The sequence below is a fragment of the Sarcophilus harrisii genome, chromosome 1, assembly GCF_902635505.1.
Source record: "Sarcophilus harrisii chromosome 1, mSarHar1.11, whole genome shotgun sequence".
In the NCBI taxonomy this organism is placed as follows: domain Eukaryota; kingdom Metazoa; phylum Chordata; class Mammalia; order Dasyuromorphia; family Dasyuridae; genus Sarcophilus; species Sarcophilus harrisii.
This window is the reverse complement of record NC_045426.1, coordinates 1,940,732-1,957,588: the sequence shown is the minus strand read 5'-3', so window position 1 is coordinate 1,957,588 and position 16,857 is coordinate 1,940,732. Positions and strand designations below refer to the sequence as shown.

At 58.1% G+C, this 16,857-nt stretch overlaps 1 protein-coding gene across 15 annotated transcripts in view; it reads right to left on the bottom strand.

Annotated features, from left to right (window-relative positions):
* Positions 1-16,857, bottom strand: part of ARPP21 (cAMP regulated phosphoprotein 21) — a 138,771-nt gene that overhangs the window by 73,227 nt on the left and 48,687 nt on the right. For 13 of the 15 annotated variants that reach the window (XM_031951380.1, XM_031951388.1, XM_031951403.1 and 10 more), the window contains exons 2-9: positions 10,833-11,009; positions 8,882-9,052; positions 8,237-8,278; positions 7,525-7,614; positions 3,655-3,793; positions 2,568-2,646; positions 1,844-1,903; positions 1,450-1,590 (exon numbers count right to left, since the gene is read on the bottom strand). In XM_031951380.1, coding sequence (XP_031807240.1) covers positions 1,450-1,590; positions 1,844-1,903; positions 2,568-2,646; positions 3,655-3,793; positions 7,525-7,614; positions 8,237-8,278; positions 8,882-9,010 — 680 coding nt within the window. In that variant the 5' untranslated portion in view covers positions 9,011-9,052; positions 10,833-11,009. Of the gene's footprint in view, positions 1-1,449; positions 1,591-1,843; positions 1,904-2,567; positions 2,647-3,654; positions 3,794-5,669; positions 7,362-7,524; positions 7,615-8,236; positions 8,279-8,881; positions 9,197-10,832; positions 11,010-16,857 lie in introns of those variants that run through there. The other 2 variants (XM_031951427.1, XM_031951454.1) reach the window with 2 other exon arrangements.

Below are 16,857 nucleotides of genomic sequence, written 5' to 3'. Positions count from 1 at the left end.
GGATTCAACAAAAATACAGTTCAGGCTAGGGAACCACAAAGTCAGCAAAGAGAAGCAAGGATTTTCCTTTGTGGTCAGCCTAAAGACAAGACATCAAGGTGTCTGTCAGGTAACCCCGACCCTTGGGCCATCCACCTGGCCGAGTCAAGATTCCCAACCCAGCCTCCTGGCTGAGCTGCCTCTGCGGAGATCCTCCATTCACTCAGGGTTCAAAGAAGGGAGAAAGGGAGTTTCTGGAAATGCTTTACAGCTGAAGCCCGGGTCCAGAAGATGGGAGAGAAGGGACTAAGGGAAGGGCTTTGTCCGAGTGTGAGCTCAAGAGGGCCAGGGCAGCAAGGCAGGCTTAAACAAGCCCCTTTGAGTAAAACCCTAGTGCTGGTTGCTCAGATAAGAAGAGAGAAGACCAATGAGCTCTTCTAAAGTTTAGGGAAGATGCTCTGAGAGCAAGAAAATCACAGGTAGAAGGCAGATGGAGAGAAAAGGAGAGATGACGAAAGGAGGAGAGACAGACAGATGGACGAAGGCAGAGGCAGAGCCAGGGAGCCAGAGAGATGGGAGCTGTCCAGCACTGCAAGGCTGTCCAGAAATTCATAGACTCTTAAACTCTTTGGGCTCTAGATAGAACATTAAACAGCAAAATCCTTACTTGGGATACATAATGGCGTGATGAATAGTGGAAGGGGAGATTTTCTTTCCATGAAAGATGTATGTGAATGTACATATATCCACATAGAGTCTTTATCTAGATGTATGTGTGTGCTATATTAAAGATACAGAATGCCTCCAGAATCTCTATTTCACACTATAGGAGCTCTCTTTAAGTTGCAAACTGCTCTAAGACTTTTGGGACAGGTCCACTGATATACTTCATGAATACACAGCCAAGCCCTCACACCCACCTCCCCCCCACTGAATGAATTGCTTATAAAAACTTGTCCAGATCATCAGATAAATTCCCAGTTTGACCAGCAAAAATACATCACAAATAAAATTTTTCTGTTTCTTGAAAGACAGAGACTTGAGTTTTCCCCCAAGAGTATGAGATGGGGATGAGGGTGAAGTAAAATTACCAAAAGGAGCAGCCACTCTGGGGGCATAAAAGGTTTTGGTGGATTGTAGTGGGTTATGTGAGTTATGGGGGGAGTGGGGAGTGGTGGGAGTGAGTTATGGTGGGAGTGAGGAGTAGTGAGGGTGAGTTATGGTGGGAGTAGGGAGTGGTGGGTCAGTTATGACGGGAGTGGGGAGTGGGTTGTGATGAATCGTGGTGGATTAGCACAGGGTGTGATAGGTTTTCAGGGGGTGTGGCAGGTTATGGCGGGGAGCGGTGTGTTGGGATGGGTTGTGGTGGGTTATGGGGGGTGGGCTATAGTGTGGCACGGTGGGGCGTGTTGGGCTGAGGTGGCGAGGCGAGCCCCGGCGGAGCAGGGGGAGGCGGGGGCTGACACTCACATTCTGGTGCTCCCAGTCTTGTTGATGATGACCGATTTTCCAGTTTGGTCCACGTTGTGATCCATTCCGAAGTACGCAGCCACTCGGTGCACCAGCATCCTCTGATAGGATGACATCTGAGGAAACTTTTTGTAATGATTCCTGCAGCAGCGAGATAGGGAAGGAAAGCCGAGTTCAGCAGGAAGAGGTTTCTGCAGAGATGCAGGGGAGAAAGGGCCCATCTTCGCTCATCCCCACCCCCAACTCCTCACAGTTGTGGCCACCACAGACCAGGACCCAGAACCCCCTGCTGTCTCGGTGTCTGACGCTCCCTCGTAAGGACGTGCTCCCCTCCCCAGTCCCGGATCTGTCCGCCCCCCGCCCCGTACCAGGGATGGAGAGAAGGTTCACATACTTGTCGTCACTGATGAAGTCCATGATTTCTTGTTCCATTTTCAAGAGTATCATCCTGTCCCTGAAAAATTAATTGGGGAAAACGTCCTTTCTCTGTGCTGGGCGGGTGGTTCTCGGCTGGCTCTGGCCGGTGGTTTCCCGGCCCCGCTGAGCCGCCGGCCACACCCTCGCAGCCCTGACTCTGCTCACGTGGGGCTCAGGTGGACTTGAGTCACCACAGTGTCCTCAGGAGAGCCTGAGCTTCCTAATTCACGGTCTGAGAGAAGCAGCTCCATGTGCATGGAGGGGACATATGGCTCAGCAGAGGAAATTTAAAAATATTGCAGAGAAACCTTATGATGTCACCGGGCCCCAGGCACCCACACAAGCCTCCTGGAAGCAGATGGCACCGCGGCACTGGGACGATTCCCGCCCCTCACTTGTCCCCCTCCCTCTGTCCATGTGTCCGGGTCCACGGCTGGACATTTTCAGGGGCATAGCCCCCCTGCCTGTGCCCCAAGCACTGCCTCCAATAGGGAAGGTGCATGGGAACCCGGGAACAGCTCTGGGAACCAAAAGAAAGGATGGCCCAGGGCAGAGAACACTGAGGGGAGGGCGGGGGCGCCTCGGGATCCCCTCGGTCTCAGGCACTTTGAGTCTGCTGGACACTTGCTTCCGGTTGCACAGGACAGCGCTGAAGCCCACCTCAGTAAGTGCCCCAAAGCCCGCTGGGAGTCGGGCCGTACCTGGGGTTGCTCTTCAGGGTGCTGACCAGGAACTCGTGCAAGTCGATGCCCGTGGAGTCGGTGTACTCCTGGCTGCAATCTGGAACAAACGGAGCACTGAGGGACAGCCCTGCTTCCCCTTTCCCAGTTGCCGGGAAGCAAGGCTTAGAAAGCAGCACAAAAGGAGGTGGGCTCAGGGTGAACTCGGACCCCCAAGGGTCAGCGTTGCCCAGCCTCTCTAAGGTCAAGGGCAGCATGGCTGCGCCCCGGACCAGGCAGTTCTCCCCGGGCAAGGGTAACTGACCTTTGGAAGCCGAGGCGGGCACAGGCACCCACCAGGCCTGGCTTCAGGGGGGGCCGCTGGCTTTGGGCTACAGTACTGGGGAGTGTTTTAGGCTACAGGGGGAGCCTGGGCTCTCTTGGCGACCCATGATCTCTGTCCTCAGGCACTCTCCACACCTTCTGGCCTCCTTTTCATTTCTATACATGTTGTACGCTCTGCCCAGATATGGGCAAGGGGGCAGGGTGGGCACCACTGAAGGGCAGGCCCTGTGCCCGGATATCCCTGGGGCAAGAGCTGGCCCCTCTCTGGCCTGGCAGGGCCCAGTGTGGTCTGCTCTGCAGCAGAGCCTGGAAGGAAGAGGGTATCTGTGCCGGGCACTACGTTAACTCTCAGCCATGTGGGGCGTCCAGAATCCTGTGCACACAGCATGGCCGAACCTGCCTCGGGCCGTCCACTCTCGCCCCGCTGGGGCACGCAAGACATGTGCCTGGGCCTCTCGGGCCCCTTGAAGGCCCCTCCTCTCCCCCTCTCTTCTTTATGGACCCCTGAACTTTCTGGGTCCGGCCTCCATGTGACCCCCATCTCCATCTCTGTAAAGCCCCCCACAGGAGGGTACTCGCAGGGCCGTCCCCCCGGGCTCTTGTTAGCAGACGGCTTTCTTGGTGCTAAAATGTCGGGGACCACCCAAGGGGCCCCAGGTGTGCACCAGCCCCGCTCCGTGCCCCGAGCTTCCCTTCAGCCGCGCCTTTGGTGGCCTGGCCGCCGTTTCCTGCCCAGGTGCCCGTGGGGGAAGTGGCTGCGCCCCAGAAGTCCTTCCCCGCTCACCTTTGGACAGCATTCGGACCTTGGACTTCTCCCAGGCTTTCTCCTTGGGCTTCTCCTTCTCTCTCTCTGAGTCCTCTTTCCTGGGCTTCTCATCCTCTTGCAGGCTGGGAAGCCTGGAAAGCTGCAAATGAACTGCCTCCTGTTGGAAAAGGGAAAGCTCAGATTCAGGCCCAGAGCCACCATCTCTCATCAGCGTCCATGGTGGGACAGCAGGACTCACCAAAGGCAGAAAACCGGCGCTCGGAGGGGTTGTTCTCACAATAACTAACCTAAACCTGTCACTGAATGGCCTGCCCTGAGACAGGCGGCCGCCCTGCAGTCAGACGCGCCCCCCCCCCCCCCTCCGGCCTGGCCCAGCCTTCCTGCCGCCCCCCAGGCCCCAAGTCAGGCTCCTCACAGGCTTATTTTTATCTGGAGGAGGAAAGTGCCTGAGTCAGAGGCCCACATGCTTCCCAGTGACGTCATTTACAGTAGTGGCTCCCAGCTCTGGGCCCTCCCCTCACAGGGAGAAGTCAGTGGCAAAACTGCCCCCCAGACGGACGTGGACAGACAGACGGCATGGAAAGCCAGATGGACACAGACAGACAGACGTGGACAGACAGACAGATGGACCACAGAGACAGCCATCCAGATGTAGGCAGGCAGACACAGACAGGCAGGCAGACAGACATGGACTGACAGACAGCATAGATAGAGAGGCAGGCAGACAGACATGGGCAGACAGACAGCATAGAGAGCCAGCCAGACATAGACAGACACAGGCAGGCAGACAGACAGACATTCAGACATCGACGGCCCAAATTGTGGAGGCAGACACCCGTGAGAACATTGCGGCCGGTGGCTCCCCGGACCTGACTCAGTTATTCCCTCTGTAAAGGGACGGCTCTCACTGTACTCGGAGGGACCTTGCTCTGTTCTTCTAACTCTGGTGGGTGTCCCTAGATTGCTCCGTGGGACCCCCAGGCTTGTGTGTAGCCTGGTCAGCATCTCGGGCCCCTTTCTCTCCCTGCAGGCCCAGAGAAGCCCCAGGCCCTGGCTCCCTCCCCGGAAGGAGCCCCTCAGAAGCCAGGTCCTGGGCTGGGCCACCCCTTCTCCATGACCATTCCACTTTAAAAATGACCTTTGCCCTCACACTCAGAGACTGCTTGGCCAGTGGCTTGGGGGCCATTCCCTCGGCTCGAAAGAACGAGGGATGAAATGATCTACTTTTGGGCACAGCCAGACGGCCTGAAGCAGGACCCGTCTGCAGCGGTTATGGAACGGGGCAGGGAAGAGAAAGTCTGGCCGTGGGGAGCGTGACAACAGGGAGGCTGAACAAAGCCTGTTCTCAGGCAAAGGCCGCCGGCCTCTCCATCCACCAGGAGGCTTGGGGAGGTTCAGCCAAGCCCTGCTCTGAGAGTACGGTCACACTGGAGTCGGGGCTCCAGAGACTGTGAGGTTCTTGGATGGGACGGGAAGGGCCCATGGAGCCTTGGCTAAGAACGGTCCTTAGAGAGGGCCTTGTGTAAAAGGGCTCCTCAGCCTGTGCTGGCCCTGGGATCTCCGTCAGAGGTTCCTCTCTGCCCTGTCCTTGGCCTACGCAAGCCCTCCAGGGGCTGCCGGTGCTCCTAGACCTTGGGGGTCAGTCAGAGTGAGCCCCCATAGGCACCCCTGGGGGATGGAGGAAATTTGCTTCCCCTCGCTGCAAAAACAGCCCCTTGGTGGCCTCTAAGGTCCTGCAGCGGGGGCCTCCCTTCCAAAGGCGTGGCTCCCCTCCCTTCAGGAGCATGGGGGCTGGCTGAGGAGGGGGCTGGCTAAGGAGGGGGCCAGCAGAAGGCTAAGGGAGCTGTCTACCCTCTGAGGGCTCAGATCTGGGGGGAGCCTGGGGCTCCGGCCTGACCGAGAGTGGGCCGAGGGCGTAGAGGGCTGCTGTCACATGGGCTGTTCAGAGTCACCCCTTTTTCCTACAGACAGACATAGGGACAGGCCGTGTGAGAGGACAGACAAGGGCTTGGTGGGTAAGAAAGGATCTCGGCTGAGTTGAATACTGATTTTTATTGATTTCCTCAATAGTAAAATACATGTGTGAAGGGTTACATTGATACAGGGTCATCATATCCAACAAGAGTCATAGAAAATCCGGGGCACAAGAACACACTGGGAGGCCAAGGGCGCCGAACGTCAGCAGCGAGCTTCCTTTAGCTCAAGGGCAGACCCAGAGATCGAATCATGGGCCAGGGTTAAGTACCGGGGGTCCCCGTGGCCATGGGCATCGGGGGGGGCCCCTGTGCCGGCCATTCCTTGCACCCTCCTAGCAGGGAACTGCCTCTGCCACTGGTGTAAGTGAGGGGGTGGGTGCACCTGCCTCTTCTCCCCAGAGGACAGAGGAGCCCCAGGGAGGCCCCGTCCCCCCTCCCCTAGCCAGTCAGGAAGACTCTGGCGATGTCCTACCGAGCGGGGGGCCGGCTGAAGCCAAAAGAGCACCATTCGTGACCGGCTTTCCTTGCCCCTTGGGCAGTGGGCTTTGGGGTCCAGAATGGGAGGGGAATGAGGGGGATGTTTTAAAGGAGAACAAGGGTTTCTTCTGAGTAGCCTGTACAACCACGGGGGAGGGAGCCTCCAGACAGAGAGATAGACAAGGCGTCCATTTCCCTCCGTCTGTCTGACTAGGGTGGGGCTACCCCAGACTCTGCCGATTTTAATGGAGCTTAAAATACATTAATAGCCACCCACCACTCACTTTCCACTCGGATAATCCTCCCCAAGGACCTCATGGGAAACAAAAAGCACAAAGAAAGTCGAACTGAAGCCGCATGTGCTTCTCAAAGCCTGAAGAACCCAAAGCTCACATTTGGGAACAGAAAGGGGACACCCCAAAGGCGCCCTGTCCATCTCCTGATTGTCTGAGGACAGGGGACGCCCGGGGGGCTGGGCAAGGTCCAGCCCTTGAACCAGAGCTGTCAGTAAGGTAAGGATATCTTTTTTTTTTATTTTGTTTTGTTTTGTTTTGTTTTTTTGGTCTTTTAGAAGAAAATGCTCTTGGAACTCTGAGAGTCCAGGAGGAGAGTTTAAGGTATCTTAACTAAAGTCAATAGAAAGAAAGAAACGTTTAAATGGAATGGTTTAATACTTGTGTCTTTCCCCCTGGGCTCCTCGGTCTTTCTCACTTTCCCTAATTGGTCCCAATTTCTAGCGAAGCAAATGAGCCTTTGGAGAGCAGCCCAGCACCAGGCTGTCTCTTCTTTCATCCCATGCCTAAAAGGCAAATAAAACGAGCGAACGAGCCTTCCCGAGTTGGCCCCCAAAAGGCTGTTTGTGGGGATAGAAATCCGCGGCACCAACTTTCTGGATGTGTGGGACCAACAAGGAGGGGCGAGGTGGGGGGGCCTGCTTAACGGCAGGAAGAAGGGTCCCCCAAGCCCAGCCCCTCCCAGAGCCTTATTTACAGCTGTGTTGGGGGGAGGTCTGTCCTCAAAAGCATACAGAGTCCTCCACAGAACAGAGTCTCGTTCTCTAGGTCTGGAGGCCGAGAAGAGCCCGGGTCCTGGGTCTTAGAGGCAAGTGCATCTTGGGGAACTGGTTGGTAATAAAGCCTGGCTGAGCTAGAGCAGGGGGTCCTGGGAGCCTCGTGGGGGGCAGCCTGCTGGGAAGAGCCTCAGAGGCTTCCTACGTAAGTTTGTAATCTAATTCTTTGGAATTCCTTTCCACTGGTTGGCTTTTCAGAGAGTCTGGAAAAAAAGCAAATGAATGAAGCTAATCCAGGTCCCAGGCGGACTCACACTAGCTGCTGCTCCCCCCAGATCTGAGCTTCGTCTCCCCGTCCAACACGCGTCCATGCGAACCGCAGTGGGGGGGCCATGCACGGAGGGCAACGGACCCCCGGGGACGTACCTGGTCTTGGAGCCCCTCTGCTCCTGGGCGGGAGGAAGACTCCTCACAGACAGCCAGACTCCGGGTCAGCTTGCCCTTCCCTGCTCCTGACTGAGGGAAACAGAGAGAGCAAGAACAAACCACCCACAAGCAGCTGCTGCCCCCGGGAGGAGCTGGGGATCCTGGGGATCCCAGGCCTCCGTCCGGCTTACACCTGGCTTAAACCTGAGCGTTGTTGAGCCAGGCAGGCCTGGGGCTGGCCTGAGGGTCATTTGTGGGGAAAGTGGGTCCTGTTTGTGTGCACACCCACCTTTCCTTCCCAACCTTGCACACCAGTCACACGTCTCAGGAGTGATCAGATACACACCATGTAGGGGTGGTGAGAGGTACTCTGCCCCCCCCCCCCCAGGGCCTGCCTCCCTGTCCATCTAGGCAGGGCACAGGCTTGTCAGAGGGAGGCAGGGCTGGTGCCTCTTAAAAACCACCTGCCCCTCCTTTGCTTGGAGGAAACGGATAATAACTAAACGGCAGCCCTGCTGCCGCGGCCACCAAGTCCTGGGCCTTTCCCCAAGGTGTGTCCAACTCCAGGCGGCTTCTGGGACAAGCCGTGTGTCTGGGGAGCGAGCTCTATCCCAACAGCCAGGGACCTGCCCCTTCCTAAGCAATCTCAGTGACTGCTGTCCCAGGGTGCCTCCCCGCCCCCCACCCCCTGGGCGCTGGTGGAGAAGCTTACCTTGGACTTCCTCCTCTCCTGGTTCTGAGCTGCCAGCCGCCGCTGTGGAGAAAACCCCAGAAGCTCGTCACTTGGGGCAATGGCAAGAGGAAGATGTGTCCCCACTCCCACCCCTCCCAGCCCTGCTGCTGCTCTGGCTCCCGAGGGGAGCTGGCTACAACCACTTGGCAGAAATGGGCGTGTTCGTGGACCTTCGATTTAAAAGGATTTAAAAGAGAAGGGAAAGTGATTCTGGCTCTTCGGGTTTTGCCCAATCGGCTTGGGGTCCCTTTGACAAGTTTTGGGGGTGCTCAGGCTAGATCTCCAGCTGGAGATTGGGATTTCTGTAAAAGATGCCCCAGCTTTCTTTGGGAAGCAGAGTGGCCCCTGAAAACCCAGAGCCTAAGGGCTGTGGTCCCAACCTTGGGCACTCCCTCAAGTGCCTGCCCCTGGGCTGGGAATGAGCCAGAAGCCCTTGGAGTCTGAGGGAGGCAGGACACACCCTCCAGATGCTAGGGCAGCCCGGAAAGGGAGGCGCAGGGCACACTGGGCTTTTCCCAACATTGGCTAAAGCTCCTCACATGTCCTTAGGGCCTGTGAGAACAATGGGCCAGTCCTGCTTCCCTCCTGAAGGACAATGGGCCAGGGAGGCTTCCCTCCTCTTACCTGAAGTTCCAGCTTCTCTTCCTCATCCAGGCTGTCCGACTGAATGATGCCGTTCTCTGGGGTCCTGGCTTCCTGCTCCGCCCCAGGGGCCTCGGCAGACTGCGTGGTGGACTCCCCTTGCTCTGACATTCTCTCTCTCCGCAGGAAATTACAATAACAAAGTAGGAGGGCCTGGAAGGTCGAGAAGCCAGAGAAGCAAAAGTGGGCTTCAGCTTCACTCCTGAGGGCTTCAGTGCAGCTTCCTCCAAGCCCAAACTTCTGTGCCAGCCTTCAGGGTCATTTCCTTCAATAGCTCAAATAAAACAGGGAATCGACCTGGTAAAGGAAACTGTTCCATTTAGCCTCCCACACAGCGAAGGAGATGACCAGCTCCTCTCAGTCCTGCCCCACCAGGCCCCTCCCCCCAAAAAGGGAAGACAAAAGAAAGAGAAAGGCAGGAAAGGGAATGTTTGTGATTCCCTGACAGATAAGAAACTGCTTTGGAGTTTGTGTGTGTGTGTGTGTGTGTGTGTGTGTGTGTGTGTGTGAAATGAAAGAGAGAGAGACAAAAAGACAGAGACAGAGAGAGAGAAAGAAAAAGAGAGACAGAGACAGAGAGAGAAAGAAAGACAGAGACAGAGATAAAGACAGAGACAGAGAGAAAAAGGAAAAGAGAGAGACAGAGAGAGAGTAAGAGAGAGACAGATAGAGGGAGAGAGAGAGAGAGAGAGAGGAAGGAGCTCCCTTTTCCTAAGATTCCTCAATCAAAAATATATCTGAAGGGTCCAGGCTTAAAAGTCCTATTCCTGAGGAGAAGGTGCGCAATGTGGGGGTGGCCATGGGGGGAGTGTTGAGGGGGCGGTAGATCAATTATATTCCATATAAGTATGCAATCTCAAATTGGCAGGAAACCTTCCAGAGTCACCATTTGCAGGCTTGGCCCTGGCAGCTGGATGAGCAAAGTCCTGAGCTTCCCCCCAGTCCTGTCATTCCCCAGGCACGGGTGAGAATCCTGCCCGCCCTGAGCAGCAGCTCTGAAGGAGTCCTCACTGCCTGTGGCCCATCCGTGTCCCTGGCAGCCGGGAGGCTGGGGACGTGGCCAGTCACGGGCTCTCCCTGCCCCCCCTCCCCAAGTTCAAGCTGGTTATTATCGCCCCTCTTCTTCCTCTCTTCAAACTTTGGAGCCACCCAACCCCTAATCAAATGTGAAATGAGCCTCACGAATAATTGCGCGTTCTCCCTCCCCCCTTCCCGGCTCATTGGAGTCCCTGGGCCGCGAGGAAGGGGCCAGGGAACGAGAGCCGGGCAGCTGTGGCGCAGCCGGGCGACTCCCTCCCAGGGACGTCAGGATGGCCATCGTTAGACACGCCAGTATTTGCCGCACGGCCTTGGCCCGAGCCCAGGAACGTTTAGGAATCCGCTATAACTTTATTTTCAGCTGGCAAAGGAAGCAGGAGGAGCGCGCCCGAGCCGGCGACTTGCGCTTCCCTAGCCGTGCCATGTCTGAAGTGGCTAATCACACCCCGCGGGCGCTGCCGCTGCTGCCCCAGCTCGGCTTTGGCTCCCGGCAAAGGATTGTGGGCGCTTAGCAAGGGGCTTTGCCGTGGGGCTCCTTGGGGTGAAGAGAACCGGGCTCGGCCAAGAATTTGCCCTGGGGGTCAACTCGGCTTTCGCGGCCAAAAATAGCCCGTCCCGAGCCGGCCAGGACGGGGGCGGGACCTCGGCCCTCGCGCTCACCTACTGCATTCACTGGGGCATTGCAGGGGAAATGGACGGCGTTTCCCGGCGCCACATGGGACAAGAAGAACACGTTGTGGGGGTCCGAGCAGCCTGCTCAGCCCTCGGGGCCCGGGGGGGAGGGACAGCCTTCCGGCCCCGGCCCCTCCAGCCCTCGGGTGCCCCGCGCGGCGGCACTTGGACGCCGGACTCGGAGCGGCTCTGACAGGTGGGAGCACGGCGGGGAGGCGGTTACCTTCGGCGGGGGCTCTCTGCCAGAGTCCTGGTTGTCGGTCACGCTGCCTCGGGGGCTCCGGGCCGGTAAAATCCACACCAGTGACCGATGGCGAGTGGAGTCCCATGTCCCCGTCAGCGGCCGCCAGCGTCCGTCTCCATGCCCCCTCCTCAGACGGCCGGACCGAGCATCGTCAACCTGCGAAAAGAGAAGTGGTGAGGAGCGGGCAGCGGCGCTCCCGGGAGAAGGCGGGCTCCCGCCGCCCCCCCCCCCGGCCGCCGCTGCCCGGCTCCCCCCGGCCGCCGCCGCTGCCCGCTCGGGCCGCCCGAGCTCCCTCCACCTGTCTCCCGAGCTCCTGCCTCCTGTCTAATGAAGCGGCTCCAGCCGCCGCTCAAGTCCCCACAGCTCCTACGCAGCGAGCTAAAATTAACGCCCGCATTATGCGCCGCTCATTACTCACTGAGGCGCCTTAACCTTTTTCAGTGAGAGCCCCCACTTTGCATGAAAAAATATCCTGGGGACGCGGCTCTCCGTGGAGTCGGGATCACCTGGGCCAGAGGCCGGCCTCCCCGGCGGCGCCCGCCGGGCCCGTCCCAGCCCGCCCGGCTGCGAGGCTTCGGGAGGCGCCTTCGGGGGCGAGCGAGCGAGCTCACTCTGGCTCTCTCCGAAAGTCGCTCTGCTCCCGTCTAAGGAGCCACATCCCTCAGGGGGGGAGGGGGACGAATGAAAAGGAGCAAAGTGAACAATGGTTAGCAGCGAAAACTTGGCGAGGGGCGGGGTGGGGAAGAGGGGGGCCGGGCTTCCCGGAGGAAAAGAAGCCGGCTCCGCGGCCTCCCGCCGTCAGAAGGGCCCCCGCGGGGGAACGAAGCCCGGGGGCGCACTGGCCACCTCCGGGCGCGGTGCAAAGGAGCGGGGCCGGAGCGTGCGCCGCCTCCTCGCCCCTCCTACGGCGGCGGCAGCGGGCAAACGCGGGGTGTATGGGGGGGGTGGCCGTCAAGATTCGGGGCCGCTATTTGAGCCGTGCGCGAGCTGCTGGGGGGCTGCCTTGGGGACTCGGCGGAGTCTGCCTCGCAGGGCGCCCCGACCTTTGGGCTTCACCCTCCCAGCAGCCCCAGACCCCCCAGGTTGCCAGAGGAGAGCCTTCTCCCAAGTCCCCCCAATAAGGGGGCCCCACGCCTTTGCGCAGGCTCGCTTTCCCCCGACTAAGCAATGTGGGAGCTGCGACTGGCGCCCGATTTCTAAGGAATCACTGGGAATGGCCGCAATTCTGAAGCCTCGGAAACGGCTCGGGCGGCCCCCGATTTCCTCCCGGATCACGCCCCCCCCCGGGGGCCATCCGCCCCCCGAAGCCTCAGCCCCCCACGTGGGGAGCGAGGCCTTAGCCTCCCGTGGCCACGGGCAGAGAGCTCCCCGGCCGGGGGCGGCTCCCCGGGTACAAGGGACAGCTCCGGGCTGCGGGGAGGGGCCAACGTGACCGGCTCGCGCGTGGCTCGGGGGTCGCCGGCGTGTGAGCGGGCGCGAGGCCCCGCGGGGAGGGAGCGTGTGCCCGGGCGGGCTGCGGAGATGGCGCCTGACCGAATTAGCACCTGCCTCTAAATCGGGAGCCGCCGAGAGGCTGCCGGAGCCTGAATCACCCAAGCCTCGGCTCCCGGCGCGCTGCGCGGCAGCAGATGGACATGAGCTCACGCGAACATATGGGCCGCAAATATTTTTGTCACTGATTAGAATTGTTCTCTTTGCTGAGATTTCGCCGCCAGCCTGCCGACGCCTCCCCCACCCCCAGCCAGGGTGGGGCGCCCCGGAACCGGCCCCGGGCCCCTCTCTCCGGCCAGAGACCGTTCAGACTTTAGCTCGGGAGCTCGGTTCTGAGCCCCTCGGGACGGGGAGCAGCCCTGAGAAAGGCCGAGGAGGGACAGTGTCCTCTGCGCGCGTGCATACACACACACTCACGCGCGCGTGCATACACACACTCACGAGCACACACACGCCCGTTGTGTAACACAGAGGGAAAGCGCCCGCTTTCCCGGGAGTTTGGGGTTTCTCACAAAAGCAGAGGCCCCGGAAGCGAGTCCCACACGGCCACCGCCCGGGCGCGTCCCCGGTCCTGCCCGGGACTCTGCCCACAGCCCTGCCAGCTGCGCCCTGATGGCTGGCGGGGGCTTCCAAGCGCCGGCGGGAAATCAGAGTGAGTGGGGGCTGGAGAAGGGCATCATTGAGTCCCCCCTCCCCCACAGCCTGACCCCTGAGAGGGAAGAGGAGAAATATGTGGGACTCACTAAACCAGACACCTCGCTGCCCGGGGAGCTCTAATCATCACCAAGGCCGCATCCAGCCATTCCACACGTGGCCGCGTGGGGCACAAACACGCGGGGACGGAGTCCACGAGGCCCGAGGGGTCCCTGCTCGGGGAGGCGGGATCACGTGCTGCCCCCCACTTGCTCACTGACAGGGCAGGGCATGCTGGGAGATGAAATCCCAGCCCCCTGCTCTGGGCAAGGGACTTCTCTTTGGTCACTCCTCTCCCTCTCCCCCACACCTGAGCGCCTGGAGAGCCTCAGAGCAGCAGAGGGAAATGGGGGAGCTTCCCTCCTTCTCCAGCAAGTCAGATCTGCCAGGAGCTGCTTTGAACCCTAAGTGACACGAGTGGGCAGAACTAAAACTCGGAGAAGCTGACACTTCTGGAGGGAGCTTTGTCTTCCTTCCTGGCACGAGGACTGCTGGGGGCTGGGAGCCCTGGAGCGACCTGCCGTGCTCGGGAGCCCTGGAGACCGCAGGACTGTGGTCTGGGGACTTGGGCGTTTGGGGAATGAGGGTCAGGGGACAGCTGCTGAGGGGCCAGAGCAGAGGGTTCTGGGGCATAGGGCCTGCAGCAGGCAGAGCTGAGGACACCGGGAGATGGTGGGGACTAGAGTGACATCCTGGGGATGGAGGAGGTGGAGGACCTGAAGCCTAAGGGAAGGCTAAGCTGGGGACTTGGGGGGAAGGATGCTGAGGTCCTGGGGACCTGGAGGCTACAGGGCCAGAGGAACTGGGATCTGAGGGTCCTGGGAATTAGGGGACTGGGCAAATGGGGGCTGGGAACCGGGGAGATAATGGGATTGGGATCCAGGGGGTTAAGACTGGGGCAGGAGCTGAGGAGAGAGCCAGGGGACTGTGGGGAGGGAGCTCGAGGTCTGGGATCCCAGGAGCTACAGACTAAGGCTCTGTTCTAGGGACAACCCTAAGATGTATCAGACGAAACCAGGTTTTGTCAGCTGGAAGGGAGAGAACAAACACAAGGCAGCTTCAGGAGCTTCTGAACTCCCTCACCCTCACTGCCAGAGGTGAGAATGTGGGATGGGAAGGCTCCTACTGGGGGCCCCTCCAACTACAGATGCTAAAATGAAATGACTTCTTGTTCTTGCTTTCTGCTCCTTCCTCCTCCTCCCCCTCCTCTCTTCCCTCTCTTTCTTCTTCTTCTTTCTCCTCCCTCTTCCTTCTCTTCTTTTTCTCTTTCTTCTCCCCTTTTTTCTCCTCCTGTTCCTCTTCCTTCTTCCCCTCCTCCTCTTCCTTTTTGGACCTATAAGCCATATCCCAGCTGACTCATGGACTAGGATGTGATTTCACAGAAACGTAGAGGGACAGAAACTGACAATTAGTCCTTGGGACCCAGTTTGCCCTTACAGTGTCCCTGAGGGGTTCCCCAGAAGGTGGCCTTGTGTTTCTAAGGATGGTCCCGCCCAGCCAGGAGCAGGTCCAGAGACAGAGTATTTCCACCCAGATTTCCTGTAAAATGCAAGCATCCTGGGGCCCTTCTGTCAAGTCTCTGTCACCAGCAGCTAGTTTGATGCTCTGCCTGACTCAGGCAGTCAAGAAACATTTATTAAGCACCTACTATGTGCCTTATGCTCAGTTCTGGGGATAAGAAGAAAGGGAAAAGGTAGCGCTGGCTCTGAAGGAGCTCACAGCTTAATTCGGAGACGAGAGCTGAACAACTATGTCCCAGCAAGCCACAGACAATCTAGGCCGGAAGTCACCGGACAGGAGGCACCCCCTAATATTAGGGGAATGGGGGAAGAGAGGGAGGTGAGCTGGGCTTTGAAAGGAGCTGAGGAAGTGGAGCTGGAGGTGGATCAGGAGAGAAGCAAGCTTCAGGAAATGGCCAGAGTCATTGGTGGGAGAGGGCATCCAGTGGGATGAGCAGGAAGGGCAAGGAGAATGGGAACTGGGGTAGGGGAAGGACAGAAAATGGAGGAAGCGACGGGGGCAGCGAGTCCAACCTGTTCCTCAGGGAATCTCTTCTCCAGTGCATCTGATGAGTGTGTGCTCTGCCTGGGCTTGGAGATTACCAGGAGGAGCTGCTGCTGCCCCGGGAGCCTGCCTGCTCCACACTGGGACCCCTCAATGGTTGGGAAGATTTCTCCTTTGTTTCACTCTCACATAAACCTAAGCCTGCCTCAGAAGCCTCTGCCTCTGGGGCCAAACACAGCAAAGCTCATGGCCCTTCTCCAGGGCAGCTCCTGGCAGCTGCAAGAGAGCTGCTTTGCCCAGAATCTTCTCTTCTCCAGGATAACTAGACTCCACTCTCCAGGCACTGGGTCCTCCCACTCTCCTGGGCACTCCTGAGACCATCAGCAGGGTGGGGTGACTGGGACTGAATCCTGCCTGGGGAGGGAATGGGACCCAGCAGAGGAGAGCGGCACTAACCCTTGCTCCTCCTTGCTTGTCTGTGCATTTCTTCCCACAGCCTAGCATTTCTTGAGATTGCTTGCATCCCATCCCATCCAATTCGAGTCTGGAATCAGGAGGGCCTGAGGTCAAACCCAGCTCAGATACTCTTTGGCTGTGTGACCGTGGGCAAGTCCCTTAGATGGGGATCATAATAGCACCTCCCTCCTGGGGCGGCTGTGGAGTCAACTGAGATAATGCTTGTAAAGTGCTTAGCACGGGGCCTGGCATGAAGTAGGCTCTTATATAAATGCCAGATTTGACCATCACAATAACAATAATACGGTCATCCCCATTGGTCAGCCACCCTGGGAGAGGAGTTATTGCCTAGTAAAATAATAAGTGTTGATATGTACTCTTTAATAATAATTATGTATTGTGATCATCATTAAATGCAGAAGGCAAAGTACAAATGCCTGCCACTGGAGACATTGAAACATCAGCTTTTTTGGTACAAGTTTTCATTACTTCTGAATGCATCTATCTAATTGTTCTCTCCTGTAGCCTAGCCCGGCTCTCTCCAGCTTTTTGCACAAGGAGAGCAACAGAGATTCATGGTCTTGTTTCCCAAGTGTCCCTGGAAGGGAAGGAAGAGAACAAAGGATTGAGCCACTTTCTGTCCCAGACAGCTAAGCAAAGCGCTCTGGGGGAACGCCACCATGGCTTTCTTCATTGGGAAGCCCATTCAGGGGAAAGCCCACGAGTCCCCTTCTTTCCTCATCCTTCACGGAGTCACCATCATTAACCAAAATGGTGACGCTGAAGACAGATTTCCAGCCGGCAGTGAATTAGCCCCTGGTTTTGCTTTGTCCTTTACGCAATGGAGAGAAATGTGAGACTGGCCCTAAAGCCATCATGGAGGCCATCCCATCCACCTCCAAGCCTCCAAGCGGGAGGCAGCTGGCGCAGGGAACAGAGGCTGGACTTGGAGCAGGAGGACCGAGGTCTAATCCAGCCTGAGACGCGTGCCAGCTGTGGCTCTGGGCTGGTCGCTTCTGCCTCGGTTTTCTCAAGAGTAAAATAGGGATAATAGTAGCACTGCCCTGCGGAGTCATTGTGGGGATCAAACGAGATTATATTTGTAAAGCCTTAACCAGTGCCTGTACATAGTAATGGCCGTGGTACATTGGAGAGACTGGAGAACTAAGTCTCCTCGGCGCACTGTTGGGGGAGCTTAATGAATACCTGTTTCCCTTTTCCCCTACTCCTTTCCCTCTTTCCTTTTTGCTATACAGAGCGGGAAACAGTCCCAGAGGCGGAGATTGCCATTAGGTTATCCTGGTGCTCGGGTGGGATCCCAGCCCTCACTGGGCACAGGGAATAGAGTCTGACTAGGAGA